This window comes from Pelodiscus sinensis, chromosome 19, assembly GCF_049634645.1.
Source record: "Pelodiscus sinensis isolate JC-2024 chromosome 19, ASM4963464v1, whole genome shotgun sequence".
Lineage (NCBI taxonomy): Eukaryota > Metazoa > Chordata > Testudines > Trionychidae > Pelodiscus > Pelodiscus sinensis.
Genome location: NC_134729.1, coordinates 3,409,205 through 3,425,682, shown reverse-complemented (window position 1 = coordinate 3,425,682; position 16,478 = coordinate 3,409,205). Strand labels below are relative to the sequence as shown.

General features: G+C 61.1%; 1 protein-coding gene across 2 annotated transcripts; it reads right to left on the bottom strand.

Moving 5' to 3' along the window:
* Nucleotides 1-260: 260 nt before the first annotated feature.
* On the bottom strand, nucleotides 261-15,741 carry NEMP1 (nuclear envelope integral membrane protein 1). 2 transcript variants are annotated; one of them, XM_075901826.1, is made up of 9 exons: nucleotides 15,588-15,741; nucleotides 11,361-11,482; nucleotides 7,675-7,894; nucleotides 7,048-7,120; nucleotides 6,539-6,632; nucleotides 5,831-5,945; nucleotides 4,973-5,198; nucleotides 3,745-3,918; nucleotides 261-3,226 (listed from the first exon to the last, which is right to left on the bottom strand). In XM_075901826.1, exons 1-9 carry the CDS (start codon nucleotides 15,658-15,660, stop codon nucleotides 3,040-3,042), a joined length of 1,284 nt encoding a protein of 427 aa, XP_075757941.1. In that variant the 5' UTR covers nucleotides 15,661-15,741; the 3' UTR covers nucleotides 261-3,039. The 2 variants fall into 2 exon arrangements, with proteins under 2 accessions (XP_075757941.1, XP_075757942.1); XM_075901827.1 differs by lacking the exon at nucleotides 15,588-15,741 and adding an exon at nucleotides 11,585-12,293.
* Nucleotides 15,742-16,478: the final 737 nt, after the last annotated feature.

Below are 16,478 nucleotides of genomic sequence, written 5' to 3'. Positions count from 1 at the left end.
GGGGGAAATCCCTTCACCCCTGTTGAGCGTGAGCTTGGATCCTGCCTGGGAGCCGGACAGTCCTGTGTTCTGCAAGTGCGTCCTAACCCGTGCAGAGGCACCCTTCCAGGCCAGGGCTGTGCCCCACTGTTCCCTTCCTTCCCCCAGCTTACCCTGGGGGCAAGACCTCAGCAGCAGGGCACTGCCCCAGGCAGGCTGGACAGCTGGGGGCGGGTTGCGCTACAGCCACACAGGAGCCGAACCGCCACTTTCCCACACGCTGGCGTCTACAAAACCAAACTTTATTAAAATTCCAAACCCGCGGGAACAACGGGGAGAGAAACAAGCGTTCAAAGGCAGGCGGGCCCGCGAGGCCTGTGCCGGCTCCCTCCGCCAGGCGGCTCCCCGCAGGCCCAAGCAATACGAGGAGCGCGGCAACACAGACATCCTTCAAAATGTAACAGAACGAGCCCCCGGGGGCTGCCACCTCGGGGGAGGGCAGGCGACAGGCAGACAGTGCCAAGACAACTGCAGTGCACAGGTCTCCCTGTGGCCCACGGACGCCCCCCAGTCCGACTGCCTTGCAGGTGCCCCCGGGGTGCTACGGAGCAGTGAACACGAGCTGCTCCCCCAGCTCTTCACGGAAGAGCCGGGCCCTTATTGCTCAGAGAGTTGCCCAGAGCTGGAGGGGAAGCCCCCGCGTTTGTGCCGGACAGGCCTGACGCAGGCCGCCCGGGACGCAGCGTGCGCAGAGCGGAGAGGCTGGAGGGATGGGAGGGGCAATGCAGACCTGCCGTCGCACAACCCCCGCGGCAGGCGGGCAGCTCACGGCCCCTGGGGTTATCCGAGAAGCCCCCCCGAGCACGCCTGGTTCCACAGACCCGGCCCCTCTTGGTTTTGGCTGACTGGCGCCCAGACACTGCGCGATGCGGGGGCCTTTGCTGTGAAAGGGACGAGGACGAGCAGCCCGGGGAGATGTGCCTGGCGGTTTGGCACCCTGGCGGCTTTCGGCACCGGCCCAGCGCTAAGGCACAAGCCGGCCAGCTGGCTTGCCGGATCTAAGGGGGCACGTGGTGGGCCGGGGCCTGCGTGCCCAGACAGCCAGTCCCAGCTGTGGGAGCCACTCTGCTTAGAGCAGTAGGGTGCCCCCCCAGTTTAGTGGCTCAGTCCCCCCTCGAGCGTGTCACCATCAGACACGACAGGCAGGGGGCTGGGGCGGGTGGGTGTCTCGCTTCACCCATTTACCCAGAGAAGATCTTTGGAATGACAGCAGTTTGGGGGGGGGGGGGGGGGGCAGGCAGTGATCCTGGGAGATGTGAAGCGCCCAGGTGATTTAGGAGCACAAGAGCTGTTGCAATCAATGGGATTTGTGCTCCTAATTCACTCGGGTAACACATGCACCCTTAGCGCCAAGTAGCCGCGAGGGAAATGGGCTACCCGGTGCAGTAGCCTGGGCTGGCCTCTGTGCACACAGCCAGCCACTGCCCCCTCTAGGTAGATCCGCCTGTCCCACCCACCCACCCCGGCCTCCAGCTGGGACCCAGCCGGCGGAAGTGAACGAGAGCAGGCCAGGCCGAGGGCTTGGCTGCCACCACATTCGGCCCCAGAGCCGGCTCCGCACAGCTAGGGCGGGAGAGCTGGGCTAATCCCTGCATCCCCCCGGCCTCGGGTAAGAGGCCAGCGCAGCCGAGCCGCCCCACCCGGAGCTCAGGGCAGTACACTAACCCCTGGCTCGGGGGCCTGGAATCCTTCCCGGGCCAGCCCAAGTGGGGAGGGGACATGGCAGCGCCCCGCAGACCCCACCCTGTGCTCAGCCTTAGCAGGGGACCCCTCGGCAGCGGCCGCGGAAGGGGTCAGGCCGAGAACGGGCTCAAGGAAGCCCACGGACGGTGCCGACGGGGGCACGCGCCAGCTAACGGGCCGGGCTGTGCTGTGCCGCTAACGGCCGTGGCTGTAAATAAACGGGCCACAGAGCGAGCAGGGAGGAGGACGCGTCCACAGGCATCCTGAAGCCGGGGATGGGGGGGGTGTCACCTGCTTGCACAGGGAGATACCCAAGGGAGCCCTGAGAGGTCCCGATCCCGGGGGGAGCCAGCCCTGGCGTGGCTGCAGGAAGGGGCACAGCCCAGTTCAAACGAGGGGGCTCAGCTACAGGAGCAGCGCACGTCTGCTCGGCCCTGTGGGCAGGGGCTGCATGCGCTCAGTAGCCCCTGGGCTCTTTGGCCTTGGTTCGAAGAGGACCCGTTCCTGGCCCCGCCCCCATTGCTGCGATGGGGGAGAAGCTGGCAGCCCTTGCGAGCCGGAGACCGGAAAGCCAGCTGCTCCGCACGCACCTGTCAGGGCAGCGGGTCCAAAGTTCTCCTCTTGTGCAAACAAAGCGGCTCCCAGCTGGGAAGAGGAAGAGATCGAGTTGCTGGGCCCAGGGGCAGAGCCCTGCCCACCCGCAGGCCCGCCTGCGAACCAGCGCACGCCCAGGCTCTCCGCACAGCAGCGGCAGCACAGCGCCAGCCGTGCGGGGGCCAAAGGACGGGGAGGCGGCAGGGGCCAGTACCCGGTGCTGCCCGCCTCCCGCACAGCTCAGCCCCAGGGCACCAGGAGAGCAACAGCCACTGGGACTGGCTCTGCGGCCGCACACAAGCGTAGACGGGGAAATTCCCTCCGCTCTAGGGGAGGTCCGAGCCCTGGGCGGACGCTGCGTCCTACAGACAAATTACAGTCATGGCCAGAGCCCTCCTGCCCATCCAACTGGAGTCAGGCCGGGGCGGCTCACACAAGCAGCCCCGAGGGCTCTCTGCCCCGGACCGGGCAGGCCGCCCAGCGCCAGTAGGAGAGTGCGCCCCCGACACACACCCCCAGCGGCTTCTCCCGCACCGTGCAAAGCCCCGTCCCAACTAGCCGTACAGGGAGCAGCTGACTCTGGTGCACTCGCACCGACAAGATGGGCTTTTCACGCGCACGTGCTCACGGGGGCGCTCAGAGAGCGGCGACCGTTCCACGGCCGGCAGGGCGCTTCTGCGGCTCCGCCGCCAAGTCGGTCCGCAGGGCTCCTGACCGGCTGCCTCACGCCAAGCCCAGGTGGTTAAAGGACATGGAGGAGTGGGCGCGCCCCTCCCCCTCGAAGGAGTCGTCTTCGTCGTCCTCGAAGAGCTGGTCCTCCACGAAGGAGCCCCCCAGGCCATACTCCTGCTCGTGGACCGAGACCTCGTTCGGGGTGAGATGGGAGGCGCCGCCCACAAAGTCAGCAAACCTGGAGGTTAACGAAGATGGGGAGCAATTAGCACCCGCCCTGGGCCTTCCACTGTGGCAAGGCAGGACTCATTGGCCCAGTGTGGCCGTTCTGATCCCTTAAAGGGCTGAGACATCACTAAACCTCAACCTCCACAGTGGAACTACTGACCCTGTTGTGTCGCTAGGGAAACTGAGGCACAGAGGTGGGGGAGCGACAGGCCCTAGCTCAGACACAGCTGGGACTAGAACTGGGGCATCCTGTCTTGCTGCCCCAACCACCAGCCAAGCCCAGCCCCATAGGGACGCTTAGGCATGGGGAAAAGGAGCCAGCTGCCCTGCTCTGGGACCGGCGGGGACATGCCAGTGACAGCCCGTCAGAGCAGGCAGCTCCGGGGGGTTCACACGGCCCTGGCAGGTCCCCAGTTTAGCTGCAGGCTGCTCCACTGGCAGAGAAAAGAGGCAGCCCTTGGATGTGTGCAGAGCCACGCCCCCCCCAGCAGGGCGCACTGTCGGGGGGGCGCCCCCAGGGCGTTTTACCTCTTCGGAGACTGGATCCGGGAAACCACCGTCCAGGCAGAGAAGTCGGGGCTGGAGCAGTAGCCACGCAGCTCCTCCAGAGCTCTGCGCGTCTCCACCTCCCCCTGGAGCCGGTACTCCTCCTCGGTCAGCAGGCGGGGGGGGCTCGGCTTCCCGGCCGCTTTCTGCACCTTCCTGCCAGCAGAGCAGCGATTTGCAGCAGTCCCCTACCAAGGGGCTGCCCCGAGAGCCGCGGGGGCTCTGCCGCTGGGCCGGCCGGCCCCTGAGGAGCCAGGCGGGAACCCGCTGGCCTGGGCGAAAGGCTCCAAGCGGTTGGCCCCCCGGTTTAACGCTGCCGGCCCCGCCTCAAGCCAGCTTCCCACCCGGGCCAGAGGAGGGGGGCTGGCGCTGCCCCACCGGGCCCAGCAGACAGATGCCCGGATGCCTGCGGGAAGCAGCCAGCTCTGCGCGGCCGTTGGCGCCACACAGTGGCCAGCGTGGGGTTGGCAGCGCAGCCGGGGCTGGAACCCTGCCCCTGAGGAACTCGAGGGATGCTCCAGCGGTGGGAGCAGAGCCAGGCCTACGCCCGCCACCTCCAAAAATCTGTCCTTAGCCAGAGACCCGAGGGGCGGGGGGGGGGGGGGGGGGGGGGGGGGTGGGGCGCTGACACCCGCCCAAGCACAAGCCACTCCCTCCTCCCCCAATCCTTCCCCTTGCCTCGGGTCTGAGGCAGGACGCGGAGCTGAAGGCTCCGGTTGCCTGGCGCACCCAGGAGATTTTCGGGCTGACCTTAGAGGGGTTCCCTCTGACCAAGCCGAGGGCCAAGAACAGGGGTGGGGAACCGGAGGCCTGGGGGCTTGTCTGGATCGGACCTCTGAGGTTCCGGGGCCTCCCAGCATTGGGGAACCTGCGCTGGCGCTCCAGCCCCCCCCCCCCAGGGCTGGAGGGCACAGAATCTACTAGGCTGGGCCCCCCCAGGGTTCTAGGGAACATGGGGTGGTCTCTCTCTTGCTTGGGGGGGTGTGGGGGTTGTTTCAGGTTTGTTTTGTTTCTCATTTGTGCAGCCCCCCCCCCCCCCCGAGTGATTTTTCTGTGGGTCCCCCAACCCCAAAAAGGTTCCCCACGCCGGCCTAGAGCCAGGCCATCGCTTGGCTTGGGAGCTCCCCTCTTACTACTGCCGCTCAGCCACACGGCCGGCAGGTAACAGCCAGTCGGCTCCCGACCCAGGACCGAATCCCGCCCGCCTCACCTGTAGACCGTGCAGAGCCACTGCACAGGGTGCTCCAGGTACTTGGTGCAGACGGCGGCCGCCATCAGCGCCAGGGCGATGGGCCGGATCTGGATGCCGGCGTACATGAGCAGCAGGCCCAGGAGCTGCAGGGTCCAGGTGAGCAGGTGGATGTTGCGTTCGTTCTCCAGCGGGCCGTACCGGTAGCACACGGCGAAGCTGGCCAAGCCCACCAGCAGCACGTAGCCTGGCAGGGGCAGGACGAGGGGAGTCACCGGAGGCTGCGGCGAACAGGCCGGGCCGTCGCTGGACACCGGGCTCCCAGCCCCGCCGGCAAGGCAGCTGCTCCTTTCCCGGCCCCGTGCCACGGGCGTTGCTACAATCCCGGGCCCCTTCCCAGGGAAGAGACGCGAAATCCGAGCTGGGCAAGCACTTTTGCTCGGGGGCCACTCCAAGAGTTTGGCACGTGGTCAAGGGCTGCACTTCGACGGAGGCCAATGGGAGCTGAGAGTCTGTGTGGGGGCGGCACGCAAAGCCTCCCCTCCCCCCACCCCCGACACGAGGCACAGGGAGCATCCAGCTACTTTGAGCAGCCGGGAGCTGCTCCTTGCTGGAGGGGCCCAGCAACTGGACCATGGGCCAGATTCAAAGGCTTGAGAGGCTGGATCCAGCCCACGTCTTGCCCCCCGGCTCTAAACCCCCTTTGGACGGGGACTGTTGAGCTCAGCTTAGGTGGCTATGCTCGGCTGAGCGGAGGTGCTGCTCAGGCAGGCCCCAGGACTCCCCGGCCTCCCAGACCCCCTCTCCTGGAAGCGGGCGCAGACAGCTGACCAAACGCAAAGAAGTCGCAGCCTCTCCCCTACAAGCACCGGGACTCACCCAGGAGATATTGCCAATACGACTTGCAGATCTCTTGTAAGTTTCGGAAAACCAGCTGGATGAGGTAGAGGGAGAAGGACCAGCCGCCCACCAGGATGAAGTAGATGGGGCTTTTCTAGGGCACAAGGGGAGAGGTGGGAACAAGACAGGGGTGTCCATCGGGGTCCAAACAGGCCGCCACTTGCTCTGCCGGTAGCGCCGCCCTGCCCTCTGCTGGAGCCGACCTGCCGCTGTCTGATGTTCCAGCTGCTAGACAGGCCCCGTGGTACCGGGCTGGGTTCTGTTCCCCAACCTGGAGCACGTCACTCCACTCCTCGACCCCTCCTACCCCTGCCATGGCAGACGGCAGCCGTCACTCGCTACACAGCACCCGGGGGGCCTGATCTCAGCTGGGTGCTTCTGTACCACACGAGCCAGGCGGACCCTCGCCCTCCTCAAACAGCCGCCAGCTCTCCGGACATGCCTCCGCGCCGAGACAGCAGGCTTTCAGCGCTAGCCGTGCCACCGAACGAGGGTGACGTTTTCACCACCTTCTACCTTGCTCAGAGCAGCGGCCAGACCTCGGACCCAGCGGCCCTGCCACCGAAAGGCCCAGACGAGTTTCCCCCAGCGCATCAGAACCATGTTTTAGCACATCGGCCAGGTGCCGAGTGCTCCATGCCACCCCAGTAACACCCCGGTTGCCTGGCGCCAGAACCGCAGCCTCACCTTGGGCATCACCTTGGCCATCACGTAGATGAGGATGAGCAGTGAGGCCAGCATGCCGACGCTTATCCCAGCTGAGTAGTAGAAGAGCTGGCTCCTGCGGAGACCAGGGGCGAGTCTGAGAGGCGCCCCCGGCAAAGCGTAGCCACCGCGCCTTCCGCCACCGCAAGAGCTGAGAAGGGAGCTAAGGTGCCACGCGCTGCATCTTGGAAACAGAGCAAAGCTCTACGGAGCTACAGACCCGAGCCAAGTGGGATCCGCTGCCTGGCGAGCGACCGCCCAGATTTAACGGCCGGGACAGCTAGGAGGAGGCTGGCCAGCTACGGATGTTACAAGCCCTGGGTTTACAAAGCTCTTGAGGGACGGGCGAGGCTGGTGCGGGCAGTGCTCGGGAACGCCCCTGGGCACAGCAGCACGTTGGCACACACGGGGAGGTCAAGCACACAGGACGGCAGGAGCAGCACCGCGCAGAGGTCTGGCTGTCTAGCAGGGGCAGCGGCGGGGCAGCCCACCTGCTAAGCAAATCCCCGCAGAAGAACAGGAGCAGGCCCAGGAAGGAAACCACGAAGAGCTTGGGGTCAAACCCTAGAAGAGAGAAGATGGCATCAGAGAAACCTGGTTTACACGACTGCGACAGGGCCCTGCCGTCCAGCACGACGTAGAGGCAGACCCCTGACCCCGTCTCGGGGCAAACGGACCCTAGGTCCAGGCTCTGCTCTGACCCTGGTGAATCTCAGACCACGGATCTACCGTGGTACCACACTGACCTGGGGCAGGAGGAACCAGACGGGTGCCCCCCGCTTCTCTCCAAGGCTTATGCAGCCCACATTGGGAGAGGGGCGTCTCCCCCGCACCAATCAGGAGCCCCTTCTGGACCAAGCTCCCTGCAGTTTGGTTCCACCGACTGTCCTGAGCACCTACCAGAGATCCCGTCCGCCCGAAGGGCGACTCGCCCCGACACCCCGCAAGACTCGCTGGGTTCTTCTAACCAGCATGGGACCCAGCATAGGACGGGCAACCAAGCCGGGCCAGGCAGTAGCCAGGCAAGGTGAGCAGCTAGCGCGTGCTCCACTAAGCCGGAGGAATCGCCCCTCCAGCCCCAAGCGGGCCGGGGCAGCCTGACCCCCAGCACAGCTTACACCGGAAGAGGACGACGCTGTAGGTGGTGGGTTGCTCCAGGAGCTCGACTTTCAGGCAGGTTTTCTCAGTGTAAAGGTCCACAGCGATGTAGGTGTCGTTCAGCTTCTCTTTCAGGAAGGAGGCGAGGAAGTTCCACACGTTGAATTCCTCCAGCTCCTTCAGCTTCTCCTCGTTCTCCACCTGGATGACGCGGATCATCTTGTTGCTGACCACGCGGATCTGCGGACGGGGGAGAGGTGGATCGCACGCCCCCAGGGGTCTGCGACTGAGCCAGCGTGCGAGGGAGACAAAACTAGATGGGGACCTGTGCTGGGCAGGGTTAATACTGCCTAAAACAGGGCTACTCAGCACACGATCCGTGGGCTGTTTGGGGCCCACAGGTGGGATCTTTGAACGTGGCCTCCACTGCGACCACGCTCCACAATGGGGAGGCATCTCCCAGGCAGGGCGAGCACTGAAAGACGCAAGCGGACGGGCTGGCAGAACAGACGGGTACAGGATGTCGGTTTTTCTAGCCCCCAGGGAGGAGGTGCCAGGAGCGCCGGGCCTTGTGGGAAATGCTGGCTGCTTAGCCTTGCGGGCAGAGCCTGAGAGGTTGACTGGCTCTCACTGGCCACGTTTGGGGCGGGTGCCATGGCTTAATCTTTGTATTCATGCCCGTCAGTGTGAAAAGTTATTTGCATATATTTGCATATATTTGCATGTTTATGCAACCACACTTCAATTGCAGCCCTCGGCATGCGCTGTGAGTATCATTGCAGCCCCGGGGCTTCCAAAGTTGAGTAGTCCTGGCATAGAACTTTCGAACGCCAGCTCGCCGGCAGCGAGGGAGGCTCATTCTCCTCCCTGATCAATGGTCTCAGGGCACCTGAATTGCTGCTTGTTACAGCTGCCAGGGAGGTCTCTGAAGTTCTTCGGGAGATAAAAGGTAACAACCTAAGTGACTTAGTAGCACACGACTAATCAAGAGTCACTTAGGCGGCTCTCAAACTTTCCAGACTACTAGACGCTTTCAGGAGTTGGATTCATCCTGGGTGCCCTCCAAGTTTCACCTCCGTTAAGTGCTCATCTGATTTTTGGTAAGCAAACACACCAGTGTCCCAGCCCCTACGGCTGGGAAATTGGCCTCTCTCTCGTTTTCACCGTGTGATTACAAGATAAATCCATCAACGCCAAAATACCGTACTAACATTTCTGGGCATAGTCTGAGCATAAACCAGTCGGTGTCTGTATGAAATTGCAGTGCGGACGGACTTTGCTGGCGCTTTTCAGGAGCTTGTTGTAAACGCAGCAAACACCCAGATCAAAAGGCAAGACACCTTGGAAGGGGTCTGGGCTCCTCTAGGGGCACATACATTCCTGGCCAAAAAGCACTGAGTTAGAAGAGCCATCGGCCTAAGAGCCAAGCCAGCATGCAGGTCTGTGCAAGGGCTCTGAAAAATACAGAAGCTTCGCGCTCTGCAGAGAAAACACCCCTGCCGCATTGCCAGTAACTACCTGACTTCTCAGGAAGTTTAGCCACTTGGATACCTACAATCCCCTTCGCATCCAAGCTACCGACTCTCCTCAATGTCTCCTTTTCTCATCAGCAAGAACCTCTAGCTGGGAGCAGTTAATGTGACTTACAAGAAAAATGGGTCTCATTTAGAGATATTTTCAGGGGACTAGCTGAAGGACGAGGGAGGATTGCAAAGCACAGGACCAGCAGCTAGAAAGTCTAGAGCAGGAATGGGAACCTAAGGCCTGGGGGATGTGGCCGCTGGCTTGTCTGGATCTGGCCCCAAAAGCTCAGGGTCGTGTCCCCCCCAACACTGGGGAGCCCGTGTTGGCACACAAAATCGATTAGCTTGGGGCCCCCAAGCTCTGGTGTGTGAGGGGAATGTTCTCACTGCAGGTTTGTTTTTTTGTTTTGCTTCTCACTTGTGAGCTGCTCCCGACTGGTTTTTCTGTGGGTCAGCGGCCCCCAGACCTAAAGAGGTTCCCTGCTCCTGGTCTAGCGGGTTCCTATCTTTGCCACTTGCTTCCTGCATGTGCTTCCCTGCCCCTCGCCTCAGTTTCCCCATCTGTAACTCGCGGCATAACACGCCGTTTGGGTGTCTGAACGGACACATCCTTGTTCGAACTGCGGCATCTCCCTGAGGGAAGGAGCTGCGTGCTGATCGCACAAGCTTCTCTCGATGGGCTCCTTTTATTCATTCCCCGACACGCTCGTCAGGCAGTTTCGCCTTTGACAGCGGGCGCGCGGTTCTCTCCCAGCCGGAGGCGGGAGGAAGGAATCGCAGCTGAGGAGGATGCAAAGAACATCGCCACGGAGCTCCAGAAGCAGCGACGCAAAGGGACCCTCATCCTGACAGACACTTGCCACTTCTGCCCACGGGAGACGCAACCTCCGGGCAGCACCTGTGAAAAACCGGGACAGCGTGTGCCCACTGTGGTGGGGGAGCTTGGGGAGGTGTCAGGGGACAGCCTGCACCCATGTCTGACAAAGCCTCAGTATCATATGAGCACCCACGAAAGCTCGTCACCTAATAAACCATCTTGTTAGTCTTTAAAGTGCTGCATAGTCCTGTCTTTTGTTTCATATGAGCATCCGGTCTTTGAGCGAGCCCCCAACGCGATTCCTCATTTCCTTAACCCTGAGTCCTTCCCTTCGCCTTCCCAAGATCCTTTGCCTAACAAACCGCAGCGACACCATTTGGCACCCATGGTGGATGCTGATGGAACCAGCTCGCAAGTCGAAGGTTTTCCCCAACCAGAAAAGCCTGACCTGCTTCAAACGTTATCCCTGTTTTCCAGCGGAGACCCACAGGCCACACGAGCGAGCGGCAGCGCGGGAGAAGGGAACCCTGGACTCCTGACCCCTCTAGTCCTTTGCTCTAACCACTACACAACACTCCCTGCCAACGCTGGGAATAGAACCCAGGAGTCCTGAAACCAAGCCTGCCGGCTCTGACCGCTGAAACGCGTCCCTAGGAGAAGTAAGGTCGTTCTTTGGCCTTGCTGTGCTCCCACGGGACACTAGAGCGGGAGGGGGGGGGGGGGGGGGAGAGAAGAGGAGAACTGTTTTTGCAGGGGGGCCACTTCACAAACTCTGCCCCGGTGGAAGGGGCAGTTCCCTGTAGGTGCCGCATGCCCCGGCAGGGAGAGGAGACTTTGTGCACTTCCCAGCCCAGGCCAATTGGAGCGTGGGGAGCTCAGAAAGTCTCTCCCCCTCCCCCTGCCCCTGCTAGGGGCGTGTGGCTCTACAGGGAGCCACCAGCCATTTTGAACAGTGAATGGCTTCACACGCTCCCCTGCCTCCAGGGCTCAATTGGGGGCAGCCCGGATCCGGTTCATGGGCGGCATCTTGCCCACCCCTGCTAGAGAGCACCAGGCACAGTCTGGTTGCTAATGCCACGAAAACCCCCGGATGGGAAGAGCAAGGCAAAGGCTGAGAAACCACCAGGGACTGGCCCAAAGGCAGGTAAGACGGGTCTGTCGCGGCAATTGGCCTGTACCTGGTTACCCCCTTTCTCTCCCCAACGCAGGCCACAGGACCAAGGGGGCTGGAGTTCAAGGCACGTTTGCTGGTGAGCACAAACCTGGCAAAGCCTCTTTCTTTGGGCTTCTTGGCTTGTACACAAGCGACGGGGCCGCGAGACATGGCCCTTGCTCTGCGGTTGGCCTAGCGGTTGCCAGTTCCTACCTGCATGCGGGTCCATATGTCGTGCCATTTCGGGGTCCCTGGGTTGGCGTAGCAGAACTGCTGCGAGGCCGTCGCGTTCTGCACCTGCCCTTCTCGGAGCTGGATCACTGGGGCCTTGCCACCTTCGTAAGACAGGGGAGAGGGAGGAGAGAGGATTTAGTAACAAACCAGACCCCAGCATCGATCGCCGGCTGTGTCCGGCCCTGCCCCCACCTCCGCAGCACCTGCTCTGTGCCGAGCGGGGAGGCTGGAGGCTTTGGTATTCAGGACGGGCGGCCGGGGTCGGAGATCTGCAGGTGGGCACTTGGACTGTTTGTTCCTGAGCTCGTTTCAGGCTGCCTGCAGACCCAGGAAGGCACCACAACAGCGCTACGCCCTCAGCTCCTGTTGCTATGGACTTTCTTCACACTCACCGGGGACAGAAACCATCGCGAGTGGCTTGTGTTTACAGGGAGACTTAGAACCTAGCAAGCATCCCACAGGTGGAGTCCACGGGGAGGGAGTTCTCTGGGAGCGATTCTGTTTAAAGCAAGAGCAGACGTTTCCCCCAAGACTAGGGATCAGGCATTCCGTGCTGCCACCAGCCCCCAACGCACTGTCCTGGGAAGGCTGAGGCGAAGGAAACACCAGCCAGAGACCAACCTTTCTGGAACATGACCCTGATTCTAAACATACTAGTGCAGCCCACTTCCTTCAACGCAACAACTCCTGATTTACACCCACGGGCCTGCAGTGCAGCCCACGGCAGCCCCTGAAGAGCTGACATGAGAACGGCCACACCAGGGGCCCCAACTAGCCTGGTCTCCTGCCAGACAGTGGCATCTGCAAGGGACTGTGCTTTGGGAACAAACCCATGTTTTGCTCCAGTCACTCCCTTCTTCCTAAGCAGCTGTGAGCCCGGTGTTCTTTGCCCCTCTGTGTGCGTGGGAAGCATGCCAGCTCTAAGAGAGACAGCCCTGAGGGAACTTGCCTCTGGTTGCGGAGTATTCACAGAGCTAGTCGCTTCTGGCCTCGAGCACAAGCCTTAATTTCCCCATATTAGTTCCTGCTTCAGACCCAATGTCGGTGGCTAAAACAAGGGGGAATCCCTCATTTATGCCAGTCCTATAACTTGCGCGGCAAACTTAGGTGCATTTTCACTCAACAGGGAGAAGGAAACACGCATCAATTTCACCTTCAGACCCGGACCGAGGCCAGATTTAGCTTTACAGTCAGCTGCGACCTTAGACCATGCCTCAGTTTACCTTCCCCTGTCATAATACAGAACAGCTGTCAGTAGAGGACAGCAGCAGAAGGGGGACGGATAGTGGAATTTGGATCAGCTAGCAGGGTGGCCATTACTTTGGGTCGCTATTAGTAGCTTAGTTCATCCCGTCGAAGTCCTCGTGTTTTATAACCGGCTTGGCATCGGTAAGTGCCTTTGTAAGGAGGTAATCCTCCCCTTTAGGCTTCTTAGGGAAAAGCCAACCCGGGGCGTCCATCGAGGCATGCGTGTCTTATAGGCTGCTGAGAGTCTCAACAGGCGCATGCATCTCCCACGGAGATGGCTCAGGCTCATGTAGATTCATGGCAGAGCGTGGGCGTTTGAGTAATGCTGTGTGACTTTAGACTATTTACCAACGTGCTTAGGTTCATAGAAAAGTGTTATTCCCCAAGAGGGGAGACATTAGACCGAGGAGGAAAAAAAAAACAAAACGTTAAGCTACCTACAGCTTTAGTAGGGAAAGAACGTGACTTACATTAAAAATCACTATGCTACAGTCACCAACTTGTGTGACCAGACAACATTTGGGGCTCGTGTGGACCCTTCATGCAAGGCAAAGTTCTGCTCGCACTTTTCATCCATAGATCTTGAAGCACTTCACAAAGGAGGCAAGACCCCTTTTACAGATGGGGAAACTGAGGCACAGAGCAGCGACATGACTTGCCTGAAGTCAGCCACCAAGTCATCTGCAGCACTAGGTCTCCTATTCCCAGTTGGTGTCCCCTACCCAGCTGTAAGCGACTCAGGAGAGATTCCGATGCTGACCAGCTAATTAGCAGAGCGCCCATAGCTAGGTGTTTTGTTTCTCCTGGTGGTGCACATTCCCACATGCCTCGGTGCACATAAAATTATTCTGCACATGGATGTTAAAGGTTAGAGGGAACATTGCTACCCAGTATGTCTCTCTGCCTCCTGACTGACATTTTATTTTATAACCTTTAAAAGTGACACCGGCACTTCCAATCAGATGACCTACACCCTTCTCCACCACACCAGGCAGACCGGAGAGGCAGCTAAACCCATGATAGACCTCACTGCCATTCAATTCACCCTCTGCTCCCCAGAGAAACTGTCAGTCAAACGACTGGAAACACTCCCGCAGAAACTTACAGAACCTTTGGTGCGTCTTCGGGCACTCGCAAGAAAGAGGAAGGTGTTAAAGTAGCTACAAAGTGAGATTACCACCAGGAGGAACTGGCACTCTGTTTATAACTCACACGTCAAAGGGCTGAGCCCAGAAGCAGCGATTTCAAGCACACAAAATTAACTCGCTTTTGGGCCGTCCCCCACCACCATCCTAAACTTCTCGCTTAACACAAGCCACAATAGATTTAACGTCCCCTTTCCTCTGGCTTTGAAGTGGGAATTTTCCAGAGTCTCCTAAAGGGATCAAAAGACTGCTTGTTTTTCATAGTCTCTCTTTCTTCCCTGAAATGCTATTTTGTTCCTTATGCTAAACCATGCAGGAAATGCCCACACCGTGGGCAGGAAGGCATCCTCTTCACAAGCAGTTCTGCCATACCTCCATCAGGCAGGTGCCCGGAGGTCCTAAGATTTGTGCTGGGCCCTGCACAATGTGGCCTCAAAGAGTCCCTGACCCAAAGAGTCTGACCTAGAGGAGGACTGGGAGACAAAGGTTCATCAATCCCATGGTACAGCTTCAGAACGGGGACATAGAAACACTGTAGTCTGCGGCAGAGCCGGGAGCTGACCCCAAGTCTCAGAACAGCCTTGTCTATGAACCCAGGCTTCCTCCAACCTCTGCTGTGTACCATCCCCCGCCAACACCCTCCTCTGTCCTGCCTTAGTCCCGTTCCCCGGACTGCTGCCCCCTCCCCCTGCTGGAGAGCTCACAAGCTTCACTTGGAATGGATGCATTTTGAAAAGTGCAGTATAAAGCACTTCAGGCCAGACTGTGCTTTGACCCCTCCCTGTCCTGCCAGTTCCCCACTTGGCCCCATGCTGCCTCCCAGCACCCTCCTGCCCTGTACCAACCCCCCGGCCTACCCCGGCTGCCAAGGCTCTCCTGGCCTGCCAACCCCAAACCCCCGGGGCTCACAGTCACACTGATTGGGGTCTGCCACTCGCAAGTCTCTCCCCCCAAGTCACTGCATGCACAGCCTGGATTGGCTGGCAATGTGGGGTTTGGGGGCACAGAGGGCTGGGATGGGGAGGGAAGGTGGCCATTGAACAGAGCAGCCGGCAGTGCTGAGTCCCAGGGTGGGGTGACAGAAAGGGCTGTAGCAGAGTGGTGGGGGTTTTATCTGCCACCTCCCCACACAGGGGCAGCCAGTGGAGTGGGGAGGGGGGTTCAGAGAAGTCATGGCTCTCTGTGGGTCTATAGGCCGTACGCTCCTTGCTCTCCCACTCGCCACTCCAGGTGCTCTCGGGAAAGCCCCCCCCCCAAGTGGCTCCACCCCCAGCTCTCCTGTACATGCCACCTCTTCCCCCCCCACACACACCGCTCTCAGCCTCCCTGGGTTCCCATCCACCACCCCCAGCACACGCCCCCTCTTCCTCACTCTATGGGTCTGCACCCCCCAGTGCCCGCCAGCCCCAGTCCCTTGGGGTGCCCCCCCCAGTGACCCAGGAACTGCCTGCCCTTTGGGGTGCCCCCCCCGGGACCCGCCAGCCCCGCCCCTGGGGGTGCCCCCCCGCCAGCCCCCTCTCGGAGTGCCCCCCCCAGTACCCGCCAGCCCCGCCCCTGGGGGTGCCCCCCCCGGGACCCGCCAGCCCCGCCCCTGGGGGTGCCCCCCCCGCCAGCCCCCTCTCGGGGTGCCCCCCCCAGTACCCGCCAGCCCCCTCTCGGGGTGCCCCCCCGCCAGCCCCGCCCCGCCCCTGGGGGTGCCCCCCCAGTACCCGCCAGCCCCCCCTCGAGGTGCCCCCCCCAGTACCCGCCAGCCCCCCCTCGAGGTGCCCCCCCCAGTACCCGCCAGCCCCCCCTCGGGGTGCCCCCCCCGTACCTGCGCCCCCCAGCAGCAGCAGCAGGGCCCCCAGGAGGCGCCACCCCCGGGCTGGTTTCATGCCTCCCGCCATGGCCGCGCCGCTCACTTCCGCCCGCGCCGTCACCAGCCCGCCCTAGCAACCCGGGGGGGCGGGCGGGCCGCGAGCCTATAGGCGGCCAGGCCTAGAGTGACGCAAATTCCTGCCCCCGCGCAACCGCGCTGACCGACAGCCCTCCTCAGCCTATCAGAGAGCGGCTCAGTTGACGGCCACGCCCGGCTTCCGCCTCCCGCTTGTCACGCTGACTGACAAGCTACACAGCCTATCGTTGGACAGCTGAGCCCCGCGGCCCTCAGTAAACAGTCCCGTAGCAACTCTTACACCCTCCCCTAGCAACGACGGTGACAGACAGCTTCCCCAGTATATCAGAACACAGCCCACACGTGCGCAACCAGGGTGATTGACAGACCTCTCTACCTATCAGGTGACGTCTTTGCCCCATAGCAACATTTGAACTCATGACTGGGTTGTTATTGTAGGGTCTCTCATGGGGGGTTGGGTTGTTATTGTAGGGTTGTCGGAGGGCTGTGTTATTATTGTAGGGTCTCTCATGGGGGGTTGGGTTGTTATTGTAGGGTTGCCGGAGGGCTGTGTTATTATTGTAGGGTCTCTCATGGGGGTTGGGTTGTTATTGTAGGGTCTCACATGGGAGGGCTGTGTTATTATTGTAGGGTCTCTCATGGGGGGTTGGGTTGTTATTGTAGGGTTGTTGGAGGGCTGTGTTATTATTGTAGGGTCTCTCATGGGGGGTTGGGTTATTATTATAGGGTTGCCGGAGGGCTGGGTTATTATTTTAGGGTCTCTCATGGGGGGGATTGGGTTTTTATTGTAGGGTTGCTGGAGGGCTGGGT